This window comes from Podarcis bocagei, assembly GCF_964188305.1.
Source record: "Podarcis bocagei genome assembly, chromosome: 3".
In the NCBI taxonomy this organism is placed as follows: domain Eukaryota; kingdom Metazoa; phylum Chordata; class Lepidosauria; order Squamata; family Lacertidae; genus Podarcis; species Podarcis bocagei.
Window position 1 is genome coordinate 76,929,036 of NC_138127.1, and position 19,677 is coordinate 76,948,712.

At 42.9% G+C, this 19,677-nt stretch overlaps 1 protein-coding gene across 1 annotated transcript in view; it reads left to right on the top strand.

Annotated features, from left to right (window-relative positions):
* The window catches only part of LCLAT1 (lysocardiolipin acyltransferase 1), an 87,175-nt gene extending 73,555 nt beyond the window's left edge, over positions 1–13,620 (top strand). The window contains exon 6 of the mRNA XM_081186469.1: positions 10,550–13,620. Within this exon, the coding sequence (XP_081042595.1) occupies positions 10,550–11,046 (497 nt within the window). The 3' untranslated portion in view covers positions 11,047–13,620. The remainder of the gene's footprint in view (positions 1–10,549) is intronic.
* Positions 13,621–19,677: the final 6,057 nt, after the last annotated feature.

The following is a 19,677-nucleotide window of genomic DNA, read 5'->3' on the forward strand; positions in this document are numbered from 1 at the left end:
TCAGAAAAAGTTATCGAGCAAGTTCACATATGAGGCAGCGGTTTCTGATGTACCAAACTGTTCCCATCTTGTTATAAATGAATTTTATTTAGTTTAAAATGGGAAAATATGCTAGAAAACATATCCCTTTATCCAACTGAGGGTGTGTGTGTGTGGAAATCAAGCCTTAACAGAAATGCTGGCTTGGATCCTAATATAAATGAACAAGGAATTCTAGGCAAGGAGAATTTCTAGTCCCTTCCTCTTCTCAGCATCCCCCACTCCTGATCCCACAGTCTTCAAAAACCAGGGGGCGACCTTTCAGAGAGGTTGTTCTGATGCCTACCTCGAGTGATATCCAGTTGTGGCATCCCATCTGTGCAACAGGCTTCTGCTTTTGTAAGCAAGACTTCCCATTCTTCCTCTTCCCACCTGCAGCTCCCAACACATCCTCAAATCTGCTCTAGTGGGTTGGAGAACCTGCAGAGCAGATTGGAGGGGGGAGAGGAAGTCCCACTGTGCCCACTGACTATCTTATATTTGGGACGGGGTGATGGAATTAGAGTCATTCCCCTTAATAAATATTGAAATGTGTATTGGCAGGCAGCAACATCCTCTTTAGTAAAAATACAACTAGACTCGCTTTCAGTGCATCCTAATTCTGTCTGTCTCTCTCCTTTATATGATTGCATTTTTAAATGGCCTAGCACAGCCAATGAAAAACAATTGTACTAAATAAATCATATGTGCTACAAAGCAATATATCACAATTAGAAATCCATTATAGTTTAATTAGGCATTCCATTATTAAGTTGATGTATTTGGCTTCCTCCAGGTCTCTGGCTAATCCTGAAACAAATTCTTCTTTGTGGATAAATATTAGTCAGTCATAATTAAAGAGTGTTTATTGCAGCCGAGACTTTTAATTAAATCCCTTTCTGATTAAGATGGCTCCCTGAGTACTGGGTTTATTGAACTTAATAAGATTTGTCCACTTGTGTATTGTGGCATGGCAGAAACTGTTTCAGTGCCAGCAGATTAGCAGCTATAAGATCGTTTCTCCTTCTGTCCACTCATGGATTTAAACACCTGTCATTTTGAAAACTATATATAAGCTGCAGTCTGATCTACCACTTTATATTGTAAGGCTAGCAGGCTGTTCACACAGTGATATATGTAAACTATAATGACTGCATAGGAAACTTAATGTTGCCGCATCTTTAACGCTAAGTGGTTTTTAAAAGAACCCCTCTTCTGCCGATCAGGGAACTGGATGCACGTTGAAACACAAATAGTTTATCCTTCTGAAACTGGTTTCCTTCAGAGGCACATAGATGAGCTTGTTTCTGTATGATGCTCACCAAGCTCTGCTGGGAATGTTCACTTACTAACAAAACTTATTTGAATAGTTTTAATGAAACAGCAAGAAATTTAGGCAGAGAATTAACTGCTTGAAGGAGCATGGGCCAGATTCCGTCTGATTTGATTTAAATAACTAAGGAAAGAGCTTAAGAGATTGATTAAACTCCAAAATTAGTCATCTTAGATTGGATGACAAGTTAATGCCTTACTATTAGTTGTATTTTCAAATGGTTTTGACAGAAAACGTGTAAGATGTAAGCATTATGAAGCAAAAGAGAACAATCAGTTACACCGCTGTTTACATGGTATGTGAAAAAAGAAATGTTTTTAAATCTGCTAATGGCTTCTTTCCAATAATTGCTCATTAAGCAGTTTGGCAGTTTGTATCATTCCAGTAAAGCCAGTATATGTTATGTCTTGGGAGGGATAAGATTCACAAAATAAAAACAAAAACACTCATAAGGAGCCATTTCATGAGTTATACATTCATTTCCAGAGCTTACTTGAACCCGATTCCCCCAAATGACGACTATGTGCTTGAAGTTCATTAGAAAAATTCCAGTGTTCCTAGTTTAAACTTATTGTTAAACTTACCCTTTTTTATCTCCACTGGAACAGCACTATTCTAAAGACCTACTGATCTAATGGAGCTAGTTGCATGGTTCTTTGGATCCTAGCTAATGTTAATAGCCTTGCTGTTCACAGTAAAGCTCTCTGAATTAAAAACTGTTTTGTTATTTTGTTTGCTGCAGCTAATCTGTCATATTAGTGAATATTGTAAATGAATCGGTTCTTAACTTTATAGCTGTTTTCCTAAGCTACCAAGGGCCAGAAGGGTCCTTAATGATGTCTGAGATACAGTTGTGAAGATCCCTGAGCAGCTAAAGAGAACTCTCTAGTGGTTGAGTTGGGGCACTGATGAAAATGAATTTTTGCATGGAGTATCTGGCAGCAACAAAATCTTACCTGCATATCTGGTTGGGGGGTGGTATCTCCCATTTTACAATGAGACTTCCAAGTGTGAGTTCTCTTTGAATAAGATTTTGAGATGGCCTCTAATTACAAATAGCAGATACTTAAGCCTTCTTAAGAGTAGCAAAGGCCACTGGTTTGTCAGGCAGTGTTAACTCTTGCTATTACCTACACATTATATCACTTAAAACAAAAAACAAAAACACTTGAACTGTCCATAATTCAGGACATGTTAAATGAGATAATCCACTTTATTGTAAAAACTAGGAGTATGCACTACCATCAAGATTTGGTTCAGTTCTGGATTTGCTACCTCGGGAAGTAGCCCACTTCATCCCAAAATGTGTTGTGGCCTACCCCATTCAACTCTGGCTCCAGAATCAACTTCATGAATTCCCTTCATGAAAAATGAAGCTCTGCCCCTTCCGCTATTGTGGGGAATCAAAAACAGCCATTGCTCTGAGATAGGTGAAAACCCCACAGGACCTAAGCCAATCTGCCTGCAGGTAAAAATTCCTCCTTGATGCTGAGAACAAATCACCGACTGATGTCCATAGGAACGTTGCAGATAGAGACCTCCTTCATTGAAGAAAGTCACAAAAGTTATAATTATATACAGTGGTACCTTGGTTCTCAAACTTAATCTGTTCTGGGAGTCCATTCAAAAACCAAGGTGTGGCTTCCGATTGGCTGCAGGGGATTCCTCTACTCAAGCGGAAGCCACATAGGATGTTCGGCTTCCAAAAAATGTTCGCAAACAGGAACACTCTTTTCTGGGTTTGCGGCGTTTGAGAGCCGATTTGTTTGGCAACTAAGCCGTTCGGGAACCAAGGTTCCACTGTACAAAGAAGGGCAGGTGGGGAAGTTAGAAGTCCCTGACCCACACAGGAAAGGCCGGCTGCCTCCACTCCACAAGCTGTTGGGGAAGCCAGTTGGGGAACTACGACGTTCAGCAACGTGAAAACTATTGTCAAATACGTGACATGCTGGATTTGATTGCAGCAATAGGCCTTCACCCCTGGAATTTAATGGTTCACACAAGCAGACTAGTTTCATGAACAGGGTAATGTTGAGGCACATTCATGGGTTTTTCACACAACAGGAGGGATTTTGTGTGACTCTGTTGTTACGCTGATCATATGAGCAAAGGGTTTTGTTCTTTTTAGAGGAGGTGCGGGACATGGGCCTATTGTCAGAACTCATTTTCTAAATCTTAGAACAGGGCTATTTCAGTCTGAGTGCCACATTCCCTTCTGGTCAGAGGCGCCGAGTTGGGTGGGGGGGTGCATGTGTGTGTGACGTAACTGTTTCAGACACTGTGTGGCCGGGGGCAACCTCCAGCCAGGCCGCTCCAAGCCACACTGCCTCCTGGGGTGTCCTCCTGCCAGGCTGTGCAGCGACGTTCTGCTAGACTGTGCCAGTCCTCACTGCATCTTCCAGTGCTGCGCGGCCTGAGGCAACCTCCAGCCAGGCCTTGTGGCATCTCCCAAGGCGGGATTGCGGGAGAAACGTAAGAGGAAGGGAGAGGATGGGCTCAGCCTGTTCCACCCCCTCAAGATTGGTGGGCTTTGGTCCCGTCCCAACAGACTTTGTGGGAACTGGCACCTTTCAGGTGTTGTATGCCAGGGGTAGACAGGGGCAGAGGCAAAAGTAGGCAGAGCACCACATGTAAATTTTACCCTTCTACAGCAGGCTAGATTCTGCACACACTCGTAGACATTTTTCTATCCTCCGCTCAGACAAGCAGGCAAGAGGCAGCAGAGTTTAAGGACACATTCCAGCTTTGCAAAAACACTTGAGATGTGAAGGAGAGCGAACGAGAAGAGGAGTTAATTGGGGTGAGTGTGGAAGGTTGGATAAAGAGACCTCAGTCCTGATCTTCCCTGCCTCAGACGCAGGCAAGGTATCATGATTTAATATCCAAAATCAGTTTAAATGTTTCTACCTTATAATAATATGTGCATTCAGGGACAGCAGCACATATGCAAGTTCTCCACGTGGCATGGATTTACGCATTCGCTTCAATGCCAGTAAGTGTTTCACACTGTCCATTGTACACTGAAGTGAAGGGGGGCATTGTCGCTTATGTAGGCCATGCATGTGGACTGAAGCTGCCAAAGAGCTCTAACTTTGACCATGCACCATTTATTTTACATCCCATAACTGTGTTAACAGCGATGGCTGTGAGAACTTGTCTACATAGATTCAAAATTATGTGGTCCTGAGAAGGGAACAAGTTTGCATAATTGGGAGAAATGTGCAGTTGTGAAGCCTGTAAACTGAGTTAGATAAACAGAGTCCGTGAGTCAGTTCTGCCTGGTCATCCTGAAGAGGCTGAAAATAACTTGTTTTTCCACCCTTTTGACCTTCTCCTATCCCATCACTTTTTGTATGTTGTCTGTGCTTTATTTATAGCTCATTCGCTTTGTAATTCATAGAATAGCACTTCAGAAGCTGCAGGAGAAAGAGAAGCATTGCTATGAAGGCTAAAATGCAGCTGCCAGGTTGGCACTAGGATGAATGCAGTCCCTGAGTTAGAATATTACACATCACAACAGCTGATTTTGTCCTGTTGCCCATATCCTTTATGTGCCCAGCCGTTGCTCTTCAGTGAATCCTTTCTCAGCACACAAAAGGTAGCCTTCAAAGGACAGTTGTATTGGGAGGGGGGGCAGTTGGCATTGTTTGAACTTTGGAGCAAATGAAGGGCTTTTCTGCACAAAGAATGCCTCAAATGCATGTTATCCTGGACAAAATAAGCTTGAAAGCCCTTATCTCGTATCTCATAAGAGAGGAAGAAGAATAACTATGCAGTGGTCCACTTCCTTTTCTAACAATGTAGGTAGCGTCGGCACTGGAAAGGAGAAGTGCGCAGCCTCTCAAGAACTTTAAACACAAATAAAAGCCTAAAGTGCAGCGATGGGGAACTGATTGACCCCTAAATGTTGTTGCCCTCCATGTCAACCAGCATGGTGCATGCAGCCACACCTGGAGGGCCACAGGTTCCCCATCCCTGCCTTAAAGGGTGGGACAGAAACAATGAGTTTTAAAAAAGGTTGCACTCCTAAGTGGGAATAATTACTTACTTGGCACAATAATACAAGCAGTAGGAATTTACTGCCGACTAAACTTGGGGTGCATTAAAAAAAAAGACAACCATTAGCAATCTGGCCAGGGTTACAAATTTTCAGGACATAGGTGGCAGATCTCTTGTCATGTAAAGAAAGCTTGGGAGATAGTAAGGGTCCTGTTGAACTCTTTGCTGATATCTGGGTAAAGTTGCTTCTTGTTGCAAAGGCAGGAGTGCACAATGACATTCTTAGGCGCGCATTTAGGATTCTTTCCTTGCCTCGCAGTTGGCCTTTGGCAGAGGTTTCATCAGCTTTTGGCAGTTAGATTTTGTTCTGGCAAGATGCCAGGAGTACAGTGCAACCTCATTCGTCTGTACGGCCTGCAAGACACCCAAACCCTTTTGATAAACATGCAATTGAGAAGGCAAAAGTGCTATTTATTTTCCATGCAGATTCATTTACATAGCTTGCCAGAAGGGACACATCACAGCTTTCGATAGCTAGACTTTCCTGACAACCAGAGTGTTTACCCTGTATAATGTTCAGTAGCATCACTATGGTATCGTTAAAGCCGGATTGAATGATTGGGTTTTAATTCTGCAAATTGTGTCTTTTCTCTATGGACAGGCGTATATCGTAGCCTGAAGAGGGGATGGGAGTGAGCTAGATGCTTAAGGCTTGGTTTCACCCAGTTTTCTTTAAACCTACATTTTCATAGAGCTGGAGGGGACCACGAGGATCATCTAGTCCAACTCCCTGCAATGCAGGAATCTTTTCCCCAACATGGGTCTCGAACCCGTTACCCTGAGATTAAGTCTCATTCTCTACCAACTGAGCTATCAGGTTGCTGTGTAATGTTATTGATGTTATTACTGAAATGCTGTTTGAAGTATATGCCCCCTTTACCGATTTTGTTTCCCCAAAAAACTACAGGTTGTGGCTTCTGCTTGCATTGTTCACCATCCCCATCTACCCCCTTCACCCCCACCCCATTGCCAATCCCCCCCTCTTTACAACTCACCCCCAAACCCCTCCTCCTCATCTCCTCGCATCTCACCTTTTCCTCTTTCCATCTCGCTCACAATTCACCCACACTCCCCCATCAGATTGCCCAACCCCTTCCTCATAGGTCACACACACACACACACACACACACACACGCACGAAAGCTCATACCAAGAACTAACTTAGTTGGTCTTTAAGGTGCTACTGGAAGGAATTTTTTTATTTTGACTATGGCAGACCAACACGGCTACCTATCTGCAACACCCAAAAAAGTCCTGCATCACGACTCCCACATATTGCCACCCGCTGGACCCCCCACCAGCTGTGCTTTGCACTCTCCTCAAGTGTTTTGGCCTGTCTTGAATGCCTCCTTCAAGTGTTATGTCTCTTGCTTTCATGGATCGAGAGATGAAGGGCAGGAGAAGGGGTGGAAATCTCCAACTTCCGCACATCTAGAATGTACCCAAGTATACAAAAGAAAGTCATATCCATTGCTCTGCCTGAACTGGCCTGTGGCTTCTGGGAAGTTTTCCAACTGTAGCCCTTGGGCTGACAAACTCGCCTGATTTAGGCAAAGAGAACAGCCAGCTTGGTGATCCATTTGGATGGCATATGCTGCCCTGGATTCCACCTCAATAAGCCGGTTGCAATGTAATTTTGACCATTCCAAGTCTTAACTTCTGCTTCCCAAGATCTTTACAGGCAAACCTACATTCCATACTACATCGTTTGGATTTTTTCACCCACTGGCTTTTATTTTAGCCACCTCACAAGATTAATGTGTTATTTTCATAAACCAAGTAAAGAAAAGCTTTCAGATACATCTTAAGAGCTTGATATGTGCCAAGGATGAATAATTTCCCATGATAGTAAGATAGAAATTTAACCAATGAAGTTAAATTTGTGTAAATTCAAGCTAGATGCTTTTAATAAAAGGAGAATTTCAAAAATCCAATGCGATAAAAGTGACTTTTCGTTTGCTTTTGAAAATGCATTTAACTGAAGAGAGTGATTTATTAGGGAAGCTTTTACTTTGGTCACAAACTTAGTTAGAGTTTTGGGAGTTGCCTTTTGCTGGCCTCAGACATAATGCCTAAAAACAATTAGCTTTGCATTGTAATTATTGAGAGAAAGATGTGATGTCTGTAGATCCTGAAATATGAGCGACTTTAAGTGGAATGCAAATAGGTCAAAAGAAATATTAATAGAAAGGAGCCAGACAATAATGCTTTCTGGATTGTCTTTTGCTTAGTAACTTCTAAGTAGATGGAGCCAGTGCCCATTTTAGTGCTTTATCTTTATTAGGAATTGTTATGCATGAGTTCCTATTAGTTTGCCAGCAGTGGAATACTGATGCTTCTGTTTTCTGAGCTGCTCTGTTCTTAGAAGTGTGCTAACCCCAGATACAAAGAGCATTCTTCTGCTTAGTACATTCATTTGGAGGGTAGATTCATTCTATTAAATTATTAAGACTCCATTAGTCAAGATTATGTTAGAACAGGCAAGATTTTTCACTTCATTTTTGTAAAATTTTGACTAACTTTTTACAAATAAAGAAATTGTTTAGACAGATGATTTGAATGATGCATTAAGTCCCAAGCTGAATAAACAGTGGTCCAAGGAAAGAAAGCATCAGTGAAAATCAGGTTACTAACCAATGTAGGGTTATATATGAAATCCCTGTTATTAATAGATTGTGGGAGATATTGTGCTAAAGAGATTGTGCTTTTTATGCTATATGAGATTTCGCTAAAGAAGAGATTATACATTTTATGCTTTACCTTATTACACATACTTAAATAATGACATTATTTGGATTGCCCCTACTATAGTGTGGGAAGTTCATCAAGTAATAATAGCAGTAGGTACAATGGAGTTCATAATCTGGTTATACTAGGAAGGAAGGAAGGAAGGAAGGAAGGAAGGAAGGAAGGAAGGAAGGAAGGAAGGAATTTTCAATGTACTATAGTGGTAGAGAAAGTACAAGGCAAATATTCTGGAAATCAAATATATTGGTGAAATCGTATGCATGTTTACTCAGAAGGATTCAGTGGGACTTCGTATGAGGTAAATGTATAAACCAATGTGGCCTTAAAGAGTTGCACTAAAGACAAGCTAGTATGATCTGTTCTGCAGGAGTTTTAGATTGTGCATTCTGTATCCTTAACAAGTAGATCTTGTTTAACAAGATTGAATGTTCTGGATCTGTAGGGGAATGTGGACAGGGCTTTTTTCAGCTGGAACTTGCTGGAACTCAGTTCCAGTGCCTCTCAGGTGGGCGCCATTGCCTTTATAAGAGAACAAATGAGGCGTTTGTGGTGAATTCCAGCACCTCTTCTTTTCTAGAAAAACAGCACTTTATATGGATCACAAAGAGCCTTTCTTGTGAGACAGATCTTAGGACGTTTCAGACATACTTGAAAACTGTTTTCGTTCTCACCCGAGGCATTGTTCCACTACTGCTGCTAAGGCTCATTTACATTTTCTTAGTTTTCAAATGAAGGCTTACCGTGCTTTGAAAATTCATGCAGGCTGTTGCAGGAGAGGGCACAGCCCCACTTGTTGGGACAAGAAAGTATGCAGGTGTATGCTATTCATGTTGGATGGAGGGCCAATCATTCATTCCAGATGCTCTCATAAGTGGCATCCAAAGCACATGAAGCTTGACAATTCAGTTGTAATTTCTGTTCCTTGCATTGACCTCAGTGAAACTCAACAGTGGTTTTCCTGCAGTTTTCAAAGTGTAGTAAAAGTCACGCAGAACCACAAGGTGATTTTAGCAGCATAGATCTCCATGTCTAAAGGCTAGCGTATTTCTTCAGATGTACCGTCAGGAGGCTCTTTGAAAGCTGCCTGCCATACTTGAGGAGTATAGATTTCAGCTTGTAGCAGAGTGGTAGCACCAGAAAAATATGTGAAGTGCACAGAAGGAGCACAGTATGTTTTGGAGAAAAATGGGAAGGGACCTTACTCACATTTTAGATTTCTGAAAGAGATTCACTTTAACACTTCCATCCTTGACATTTTCTCTATAAGTATTTTCAATGGATTTTTGATGAAATGTCAAGTAACTTTGCTCAAAGTTGAAGCTTTACTTTAATTTATACTTTATAATTTGTGTGTGAAAACTTGCTTTCCTTCAACTAACCACAGGGATTTCCAGTGACAGAAGGAGCCTATGACATGGGGGACCAGTGTGGCACCCGCTAGATGTTTTTGACTAGAGCTCCAATCATCCCTGACCATTGGCCATGATGGCTGGGGCTGATGGGAATGATAATCCAAAACATGTGGAAGACACCACATTGGCTACTTCCGGGCCATAACATCTGACAGAATGTGGAAATAAGATCCTATGCTAAGAGTGGCTGTGCTGGCACATAAATTTTTAGAACCGGGTCATAGCAAAGGTACGCAGTCACAATACTACAAAGCATATACTCCCATTAGCATTGCAACAGTGTTGTGATGACATGGGAGAGGTATGCCGATGGAAATATTTGACAAAAATGCCAAAGAGCAGAATTTTGAAAGCAAAGAGAGAGATATTTTATACCCAGCTATGCAACATGTTGCCCATTTCCAGTATGTGTACAGCTATAACAACAACAAAAGCCCTCCTGAAGTAGCCGGCCTGTATTTCCAGACAACCATTGTTTTAAATCTCTAATGCACTCAGCTCTACCCCAGCCAGCAGACTGAAGTTTTAAAAGGAAATGCAAAATAAATTAATGTGCTGGCACAGCTTATCTTAAACGTCATATCCAGTGAGTGTGGCACCCACATCGAATTAGGCAAGCTGACTTTAGATTGCATAAAAATAATGTTGTATTATTGCTATTTATTATTTATTTAACTTACTCCTCTTTTTGAATGAAAAGTAACTCAAAGCCACTTTTTAAAAATCTGGGACACTGTTAGGCAAAAAAGTAGTGCGCTGTGTTAGAGCTGGCATTGGTGCACATACACAAATGGCAAAACATAATCTTAAAGGTTTGTGGCCTATTTTCCTGGACCGGGAAGACAGAAAATGACATTTTATAATGGATCTCTTAGATTTTTAGGTGATTCTGGTTTCAGTTGTTCACAGTATCTAATCAGTGCTCAGTTCCGTGAATACTGACTAGCTGTATTCATAGTCTTTATCTATTTCCCCCTAGGCAACAACCTTGATGCTATCCATGACATAACAGTGGCATATCCTCAAAACATTCCTCAAACCGAGAAGCATCTTCTGTATGGAAACTTCCCAAAGGAGATTCATTTTCACGTCCAGCGATATCCAGTACAGTCTCTGCCAACCTCTCGGGAAGAACTGCAACTCTGGTGTCAGAAGCGCTGGGAAGAAAAGGAAGAAAGGCTTCGTTTGTTTTATGAAGGCAAAAAATACTTTGATGCAACCGGAAGAAGCAAAATTCCACCCTGTAAATCTGAGTTCAGGGTCATGGTTGTTAAGTGCATTTCACTCTTTTACTGGACATCTTTCACACTGGCTATGTTTGTGCTGCTATACTTGTACAGCTTTGTGCGGTGGTATTTTGTGATTCTTGTTGTCATTTTTGTTATGCAACAAAAAGCATTTGGTGGGCTTGAATTGCTGGAACTTGCATGTCATCGGTTTTTTAGTAAAAAATTACGCAACTCAGAAAGAGACTAAATTTGGTGTATGTTGTGGGGAGGGGGGTTAAGTTTGTGGACATTTTTCAAATGTGCCACAGGGTTTGCAAAAATGGGAGGAGATTTTGCATGAGAATCATTGGTCTGTCTTAATGCTGTGGTTGATTAATACACTGTGCACTTATATTGTAAAAGGAGAAAGAACAGTCATGTGAATTTTTAATTTTTGAATGTATTTTCAGAGTTTCTCTCTTTGGCAGCTAGCATATACAATGTCTCTGCAAAATAATTTGCCAACCAATCACATTTTATAGCTCTTGAGCCTTTCGGGAGCTATAAATAGCTAGGCAAATTGTCGTGCTAAAAGCAGTGGCCTGTGATCCCTACATGGCCTTGCCATAAATAAATTGTGAAATTTGAATGTCCCCACTCATTACATGGTCCATATTGCCCTTTCTTTAGCTCTTTCCCCCTTTCCCTTTCTGTGAGAGAATCATCATTAGTATTAGCAAATTTTCTGACCTGCAGAATGAGAAAACAAAAGATGTTAATTTGGGTCTATTTTATTATACTCCATTTTTATATGCCTGTTCTGTCTGTTGATTAAACTGGTACAACTTGTACACCTCAGTTTTTAAACAAGCTTTGAAACAAGTTTTGAACATGTATTTTGAAACAAGTTTCAGTGAAAATCAGTTGTGTTGATCTTGAGGTAAATATTATGGCAAAGGATTTTCATGAAGTTTCAACAAATATTTTGTCAGCAACCCACCTAAGGCTGGCTGTATTGAAGTCCTGTGAATGGTTTGTAATATTTTAAGATAGTAGGCAATCTCATGTTTGAAACTGGATTGGCCTACAACATAAACACGTACCAAACCATCCACAAGATAGGAAACAAGGAGCCAGCACATAACACGATTGTTCAACACCAACAAAGCATCTTTATGCCCACACAATTAGAAGAACCAGTTAAATTTTTTTATTTTTTAAAAAAATCTCCCATTTGGATTGTGATGAAACATGAGAAAAGTTAAGAGTTTTTGTTGTTTGCTTGTTTGCTTTAATAATGTGTTTTTAGATCACAAATGGCACATGTAGATATGCTCACCTCACAAAGATTCACATGATAGGTGTCATCACTGGATCACCCCTCATTTCCTATCCAGGTGCTGAGAGTATAAAGAGAATGGGCATTGACTTTGCAATTAAGGAAATCATACAGATGTACAGGACTTGAATGTTTGAAAAACATGATGGGTTTTCACACTGTATTAGAAGCATGAGTTTCAGCATTGATGTGAAGAATTTCACCTTGATTATGTGAGAGAAAATATTTTTATTTTTTGTTTCGCTGCTTAGTTCTACTGGTCAACATTTGGAAGCCCCAGCCAGTAGGAACACCTTTACCTGCTAAGGTTAAAGTGGCATCCTATAGATGGCAAGTGAAGTTGAGGCATCATGTCCACAGTCACTCCACCCGCCCCAGTGTAACTCCCCTACAGCAAAGAAACAGGTGGCTGAAAAATGACTCCTAGAATGCCAAACAGGACTCTCACAGTGCCACCTACCCTTTGCTCCAGAAAGTCCTTTGCACAGGACCACTTCCCAGTAAAAGGGGATGCCTGAACAAGTAGTGAGCCAGCGAGCTGAAACAAACAAACACCAAGAGCCACCTATCCACCAGGGAGACTGATAAATCTTGTGTTTGCTGCCTGCCAGACAAAATCAGGTTGTCAAGTCCCTGGCAGGCCGCAACATGTGGCTGGTTGGACCTTCTGTGGTCTTGGAAGGTCACCATTCTCAGTGTCTCAGACACTCTGGTTTATATGCTTCTTTCATGAACTGCTTCCTGTTTTCTAGAGCACCTGTTACCTTTGCTTTTGACATAAAAATAAATGGGGGAGCCACTGTCATGCAAACTACCAGAGTGGGGAGAGCTTTCTAGGAAGAAGAAACCGATCTCTATTCAGTGGAGGGAAGGGGGACCTGTGACCCTCCAGATATTGTTGGACTACAAATCCCTATATCCCTAACTGCTGCCTGTGATGACTGGGAATTGTAGGCCTGGCTACATGTTGGCTGCCCCTTCTCTATTCACTCTCTTGGCCACTCTGGAAATAACCCCACACTTGCTAAGAAGCAAGTTCCCTACTCTCTCTAGTGACTTGAGACTACATATATTCCTTGAAATGTCCTAGCTTAGTTATACGTCATCTCTGTTGACTAAGCACTTTCCCCCCAGCACTTTTTCTTAGAATTACAGTGAACTCTTTTTACGGACTGTATTTGTCATCAATTGGTTATAGCTGACAAAGTTCCCTTCCCTGCACTGAATATAATTAGTAAGATGGAGCCATAAGCCAACACTTAAGGTATTTATTGTTGATCTCATTAAGTGTCATGTCTGCTTCCGTGTCTTCGTTCAAACCTTGTTGCTTCTGCAATGCATTTTTATAGGTTCATTTTATAAATAAATTGTATTAAGAGACAACTGGGGTACAAAAGGTCTCCAGACTAGCCTTAGTTTTCAGGTTTTACAAAACTGTTAGAATGTTTTAGCCACAAACGAACAAACCTATTCTACAGCAACAATAAAAGAATTTCAAATGCACATTGGTGTTATTGTATTCCTTGGTATAATATCCATGGTGAATTAGACCCTTTTTCATAAAATGAAGACATTGCTTCTTTCTGCAGCCTTTTACTGAGAGATTGATTTACTATTAAAGCATCCAATCTCAAAGGTTCAAAGAGGTTGTGATATTGCATTGTAGCAGAATAATAACAGCAAAACAATTCAAATAGGGTGAGAACATGGCATGAGAAAAGCCTGCCGGATCAGGCCTGTAGCTCAGCTAATCCAACCTCCTCTTCTCCCAGAAGCCAACCAGATACCTATGGGAAGCCAACAAGCGGGACCTGAGCACAACAGTACTGTCTCCTCCTGTCGTTTCTGGTATTCAGAAGCATAGCACCTCCAGCTGTGCAGGGAGAACATATCCATTGGGGTTCATCAACCCATCAACAGCCTTATCCTCCATCAATTTGTCTAAGCATCTTTTAAAGCCAGACAATTTGGTGGCCATTGCTTTCCCTTGCGGGATTTAATTCCATAGTTTTAACTACGTGCTGTGTGAAGGAGTAATTTGTTTTGTCTAGCCTGTATTTCCAACATGGAACAACACTGGATGTGTCTGAGTTCTGGTCTAATGAGAGAGGGAGGAAAACTTCCCCCTAACTACTTTCTCCATACCATGCTCCTGCCAAAATCATTCTTGGGTCGGCATACAGTCATCCCTCAGGTTACAGATGCTTCAGGTTGCATTTTTTGGGGGGTTACGGACCCACCAAAACCCAGAAGTACCGGAGCAGGTTACTTCTGGGTTTCAGGGGTCACGCATGCGCAGAAGCGCTAACTCGCACTTTGCGCTGAAACGCAATCCCCGCATGCACAGATACGCCACTGCGGGTTGCGAGCGTGCACCCCACACGGATTACGTTCGCAACCCAAGCATCCACTGTTCTCTAGGACTATTCAGGCATTATCAGGCTTACAAAAAAATACGTTTAAAATGAATATTTTGAGAGCATTTCAGCAGTTCAAAAGAAAGGTTTAGAAATGTATTTTTCTGTTGACAGTTTAAATCACAGATTAATACAGAAACAAGATGGATGAATATATGAAAAAGTGACACAGACTGCAAATGGATTGATTTGCACAATTGCTCTGTAAAATGGGTGATTACCCAACTGCAGTCATCAAAATTACTGTGTGTCTCCTATTTGCTTCTTCAGTGTTCACAACAGACCCAGAGGTCTTTTAAGCTGGAGAAGACTCTAAACAAGTTTTCTGTTAAATGACACAACATTATCAGCCAACATTTCCTGTGCTATTCAGTTCCAATGTTTGATCTTTGATGCAGTCCGAGTGTAGTTTTTCTTCTTTGGATGACCATGCTGAGGCAAGGTGGTGGGCACCATGAGCCGGTAAATACACAACTTTGCTAGGCAGTGACAGGGATGCAGCTCATTCCCTTCATTCCTGAGGCTTAAAAATGCATCCTGTGTCTCCCCCCCCCCCTCAGTATAATGGAGACAAAGTGGTATTACAATTTGTGTTTTGTGTTAGGTGTGAAATCATCATAAGCCATAAGTAATTTACCGTATTTTTCGCACCATAGGGCGCACCGGACCATAGGGCGCACCCAGTTTTTAGGGGGGGAATTCAAGGGGGAAAAAAATTTTTTCCCCGCAGCCCCAAAGAGCAGCGGACAGGCTGCACACAACCTCTCCCTGCCGGAGGGGTTGCGTGCAGCTATGGATCAAGCCAAGGCAGCGAGCCGGATGGATTCTGCTCGCTGTTTTGGCTTCCCCTTTAGCCCCGTGCAGCCTCTCCCTCCTGGGAGAGGCTGTGTGGGGCTAAAGAATCCATAGCCCCGTGCAGCCTCTCCTTGCCGGAGGGGTTGCGCGCAGCTATGGAGGAAGCCAAGGCAGTGAGCAGGATGGATCCCGCTTGCTGTTTTGGCTTCCCCTTTAGCCCCGTGCAGCCTCTCCCTCCCGGGAGAGGCTGCGTGGGGCTAAAGAATCCATAGCCCCGTGCAGCCTCTCCCTGCCGGAGGGGTTGCGCGCAGCTATGGAGGAAGCCAAGGCAGTGAGCAGGATGGATCCCGCTTGCTGTTTTGGCTTCCCCTTTAGCCCCGTGCAGCCTCTCCCTCCCGGGAGAGGCTGCGTGGGGCTAAAGAATCCATAGCCCCGTGCAGCCTCTCCTTGCCGGAGGGGTTGCGCGCAGCTATGGAGGAAGCCAAGGCAGTGAGCAGGATGAGATCCCGCTTGCTGTTTTGGCTTCCCCTTTAGCCCCGTGCAGCCTCTCCCTCCCGGGAGAGGCTGCGTGGGGCTAAAGAATCCATAGCCCCGTGCAGCCTCTCCTTGCCGGAGGGGCTGCACAGGGCTTTTCTGGCTTTACTGGGAGGTGGGGGGATTCCCTCACCTCTCCCAAAAGCCCGCAGAAGCCGTGCAAACCCTTTAAAAGGGCTGCACGGCTTCTCCTGGCTTTCCTGGGAGGTGAGGGGATTCCCCCACCTCCCGCAAAACCGGCAGAAGCCGCGCGTCCTTTAAAAGGGCTGCACGGCTTCTCCTGGCTTTTCTGGGAGGTGGGAGGATTCCCTCACCTCTCGCAAAAGCCCGCAGAAGCCGCGCAATCCCTTTAAAGAGATCGCGGCTTCTCCTGGCTTTTCTGGGAGGTGGGAGAAGGGACTGATGCCGCCAGTCAGTTCCTTCTCCCTCCTGTTAAAAAGCCCGCAAGAGCTCACGGAGCTTGTGTGCGGCTCTTGGGGGCTTTTCCCGCCTGCCTCCCCCCCTGCATTCGTTCCATAGGACGCACACACATTTTCCCTTGCTTCTTAGGAGGGAAAAAGTGCGCCCTATGGTGCGAAAAATACGGTATGTCTTTTTCCTTGTAGATTTTTCACTACCCGTTTCCCCAGTTCCACTTTCCAACAGAAGTGGAAATAACTGCACAAGTGCCAGTGCTGGCATAGTTTCACCTTTGTTCTGGGGGCATGTCTAGGAAATGAGGGGGACTTTAGATCTGGCATATCCAAAGGCTTCCCTTGGATGAAACGGGGCTGCACAAGAGCCCAGCCTGGAACAGGCCGCCTCTCCTGGTACGCCCTACGGAGGACACGGTCAGAGAGACGAAACTGCCCCAGAAGGAGCTTCAGCTAGGGAAAGCTGTGTGTATGGGGAGCTGTGAGGTTCCCCTAACTGTGTCCCTATATTACATTTAAGCTCAGTCAATCAGCTTATAGAATTCATGGTTTGGTTCCAGACTTAAGCTCTCTCAATGATGCACAGGGCAGTAAGATTACTTGGAACCTGGAGTTCTTCCAGGGACAACTGAAATTACTGAGTCATTAATTAGGTAAATGTGACAGGAAGTCACGAAAAGGCTAAGATACTGAAACAATTTAAAACAACAACAAGAAGGAGAAGGTGACGCATCATTTTTCACTTGTGACGTAAGTACTTTGTACACGTGCCCAACACAAATAGGAGGTTGCTCACCAGACTGGGTAAGAAGCGAAATCAAAACACATCTATATTTATCAAGGTTGCATAACACGTGGATCTAAGGTCAATTCAGGAACTGCTAGTGTCATAGGTGGAGTCAGCAAAGCTGATGGCCTAAAAATGAGCATATATTTAGCTGACAGGCTGTCACAGGGTTGTCTGTGTGAGAAAAATGGGTCCTTTAATAACCACAATGCTCTGCTTTCTTCAGGCTCCTCCAGATGTCCTGTTCATTGAGCCATCATCATGATTTGCTTATTCAGAGGTTAGGTCTTTCTTAGCATTTGTTCTGACTTATGGCATAGTCATATGAGCAAAATATCCCCCTTCCTTTGCCACTGGGGCTTCTAAGCTCTTGGCCACTCTACCCCTCACAAGATCCCATGGGGCAATATTGCTTCCTGAGGGCTCTTGTGAGGATAGAATGACCAGCCTCATATAGCCAACATGCTTAAGTCTAATTAATGTATGAAGGGGTTAAGACCATAGAGTAAGCTGTCCTGCCAGGCTTAACTCGCCTTGGGAGGGTCTAGGTCATCAAGACTTTGTTTCCTTTCAGTCTACCTGAGAAGCTCAGCATGTGAGGAGATCTGAGCTGGCTGCTGTGTCTGAGACCACATGGTTCTGACAAGCCACTTTTGAGCTGCTATATCATTAATTTAGGAACATTCAGTACCCTAGCAGTGATGGGGACTGGTGTTGACTCACCTCCTATTGTAAGGAACGATCACTGAAAACACACACGAAGTGCTTTGACCACTTAGGAAAAAGCACAAGAGAAATGCTAAGGGTGGCTATTATCAGATCCTTGGCTGGGCTTTCTCTTTACCTTTCATGTCATATAAAAATGTCATGTTAATATGCGGTAATTCAATAGTTGCTCAGACCAGACATAAAGCAAATCCAAGGAGCCATGTTTGTCAGGCAAACATCAAAGATGTATATTATTCAATGCATATGGTCTCTTTGTCACTGTTTTTGTTTTTATTGGCCTGTTCTTCTTAATTTTATTGACTTACTGCCCTTGAGACACCTTGTAAAAGTTTACCATAAATGTATTTATGGGGTATGAATACATTAAATAAAATAAATATGTGGCTAATGTATTCTTGCTTACTTTGGCTTTTAAAAAAACAACCCGTATCCTTGAACAGTGATATATATATTAGGATTATTGTGTGGGCGAGGAGTGGGCACTACAACAGGGTATTGCCTGAATTACAAGGAGCATCAGGGTGACTTGGGGGAGGGTTTCACGTTTCCAAATATTGCATCAAATTTTTGCACAAAAAGAAAAGGTAATAGACTTCCCTTTTTGTTGTTGCTTTTAAAAAATAAAAGTTTAAAGTTGTGTTGCCTGTAACCTTCTGTATGCACCTATCCAAAGTTGAGGAAAATATTTTAAGGGTTTCCAAAAGTAATTACAAATTGGACCTCATTTGCAGCCCGTGAGGTGGGGTGGAGCCACAATGCCACCCACCCATCCCCCACAATAATGAATCTTACCTAGATGGGGCTGTGGTGAGGTAGGGCAGTGGTGGGAGTCAGGACATCGGTGGAACCAATCTAGCACTACCTCTACTGCCATTGAACAACCCTGATGTCCTCTAGATAAGTTGACAGAGGCTAATCATGGTTGTAGTCCCAAACATCTGGAGGGTGGTGGTGTTGTTTAGTCATTTAGTCATGTCCGACTCTTCGTGACCCTATGGACCAGAGCATGCCAGGCACTCCTGTCTTCATCTGGAGGGTACCAGGTTGGAAAAGGCTGCTGTGGTCAAACTAAACTGACTACCCCGTGAATTATGAGGAAGGGCCATAGCTCAGTGGTAGAGGATCTGCTTTGCATGAAGAAGGCTCTAGGTTCAATCTCTAGGTAGGGCTGGGAGAGAGCCCTGTCTGAAATTATGGGGAGCAGCTGAGAGTCAGTATAGCAGACTAAGATAGCTTCCTAGCTTCCTGCTACCATGCCAAGCCTGGCCTTAGGCATTTTTTGGCACTATGGGCAAAACATTAAATTGACAAGGGCCCATCCTACCCAAACTTGTGAACATTTCCTGAGCAACCATTTAGAAATACAATGGACCGATTCAACACTTACAAAACAAGAGGTGTCTTGCTCTGCCCCTTCGACACCCAGAAAAGCCGCCCCGCACCCCCGTGCTCAAATTCTATGCTAGACCAGTATCACAAGTTTCTTAATGGGAAAGACGGCACTTTCTACTTCCTCCATTTTAGCCCTCACTCCTCCCCATAGGGTGCTGGCTAATGACTCAGATACTGGCAAACCATATGGAAAGCTACCGCATAGTAAAACACAAAAAATGTATATGACCAGAAGACAGATCAGAGTAATCCGTGTACTTCAGAAATTAATTTTTATAATAACATTTATTTTTAAAAATGCTACCTCCAAATAAATAAAAAGAGGGAATGACGCATTGTGCAACCTAGTAACGTCTACCGAAAGCCACTGACATTTCAAATGTGTTCATACTAGGAGTTAAGAGCCCTGAAGGATTTCTCCTATGAAACGTCCCCATGTTAGGGGGGAAATAGAACCTTCAAAATGCGTAGCAGATCCGCATGACCCTCTCTT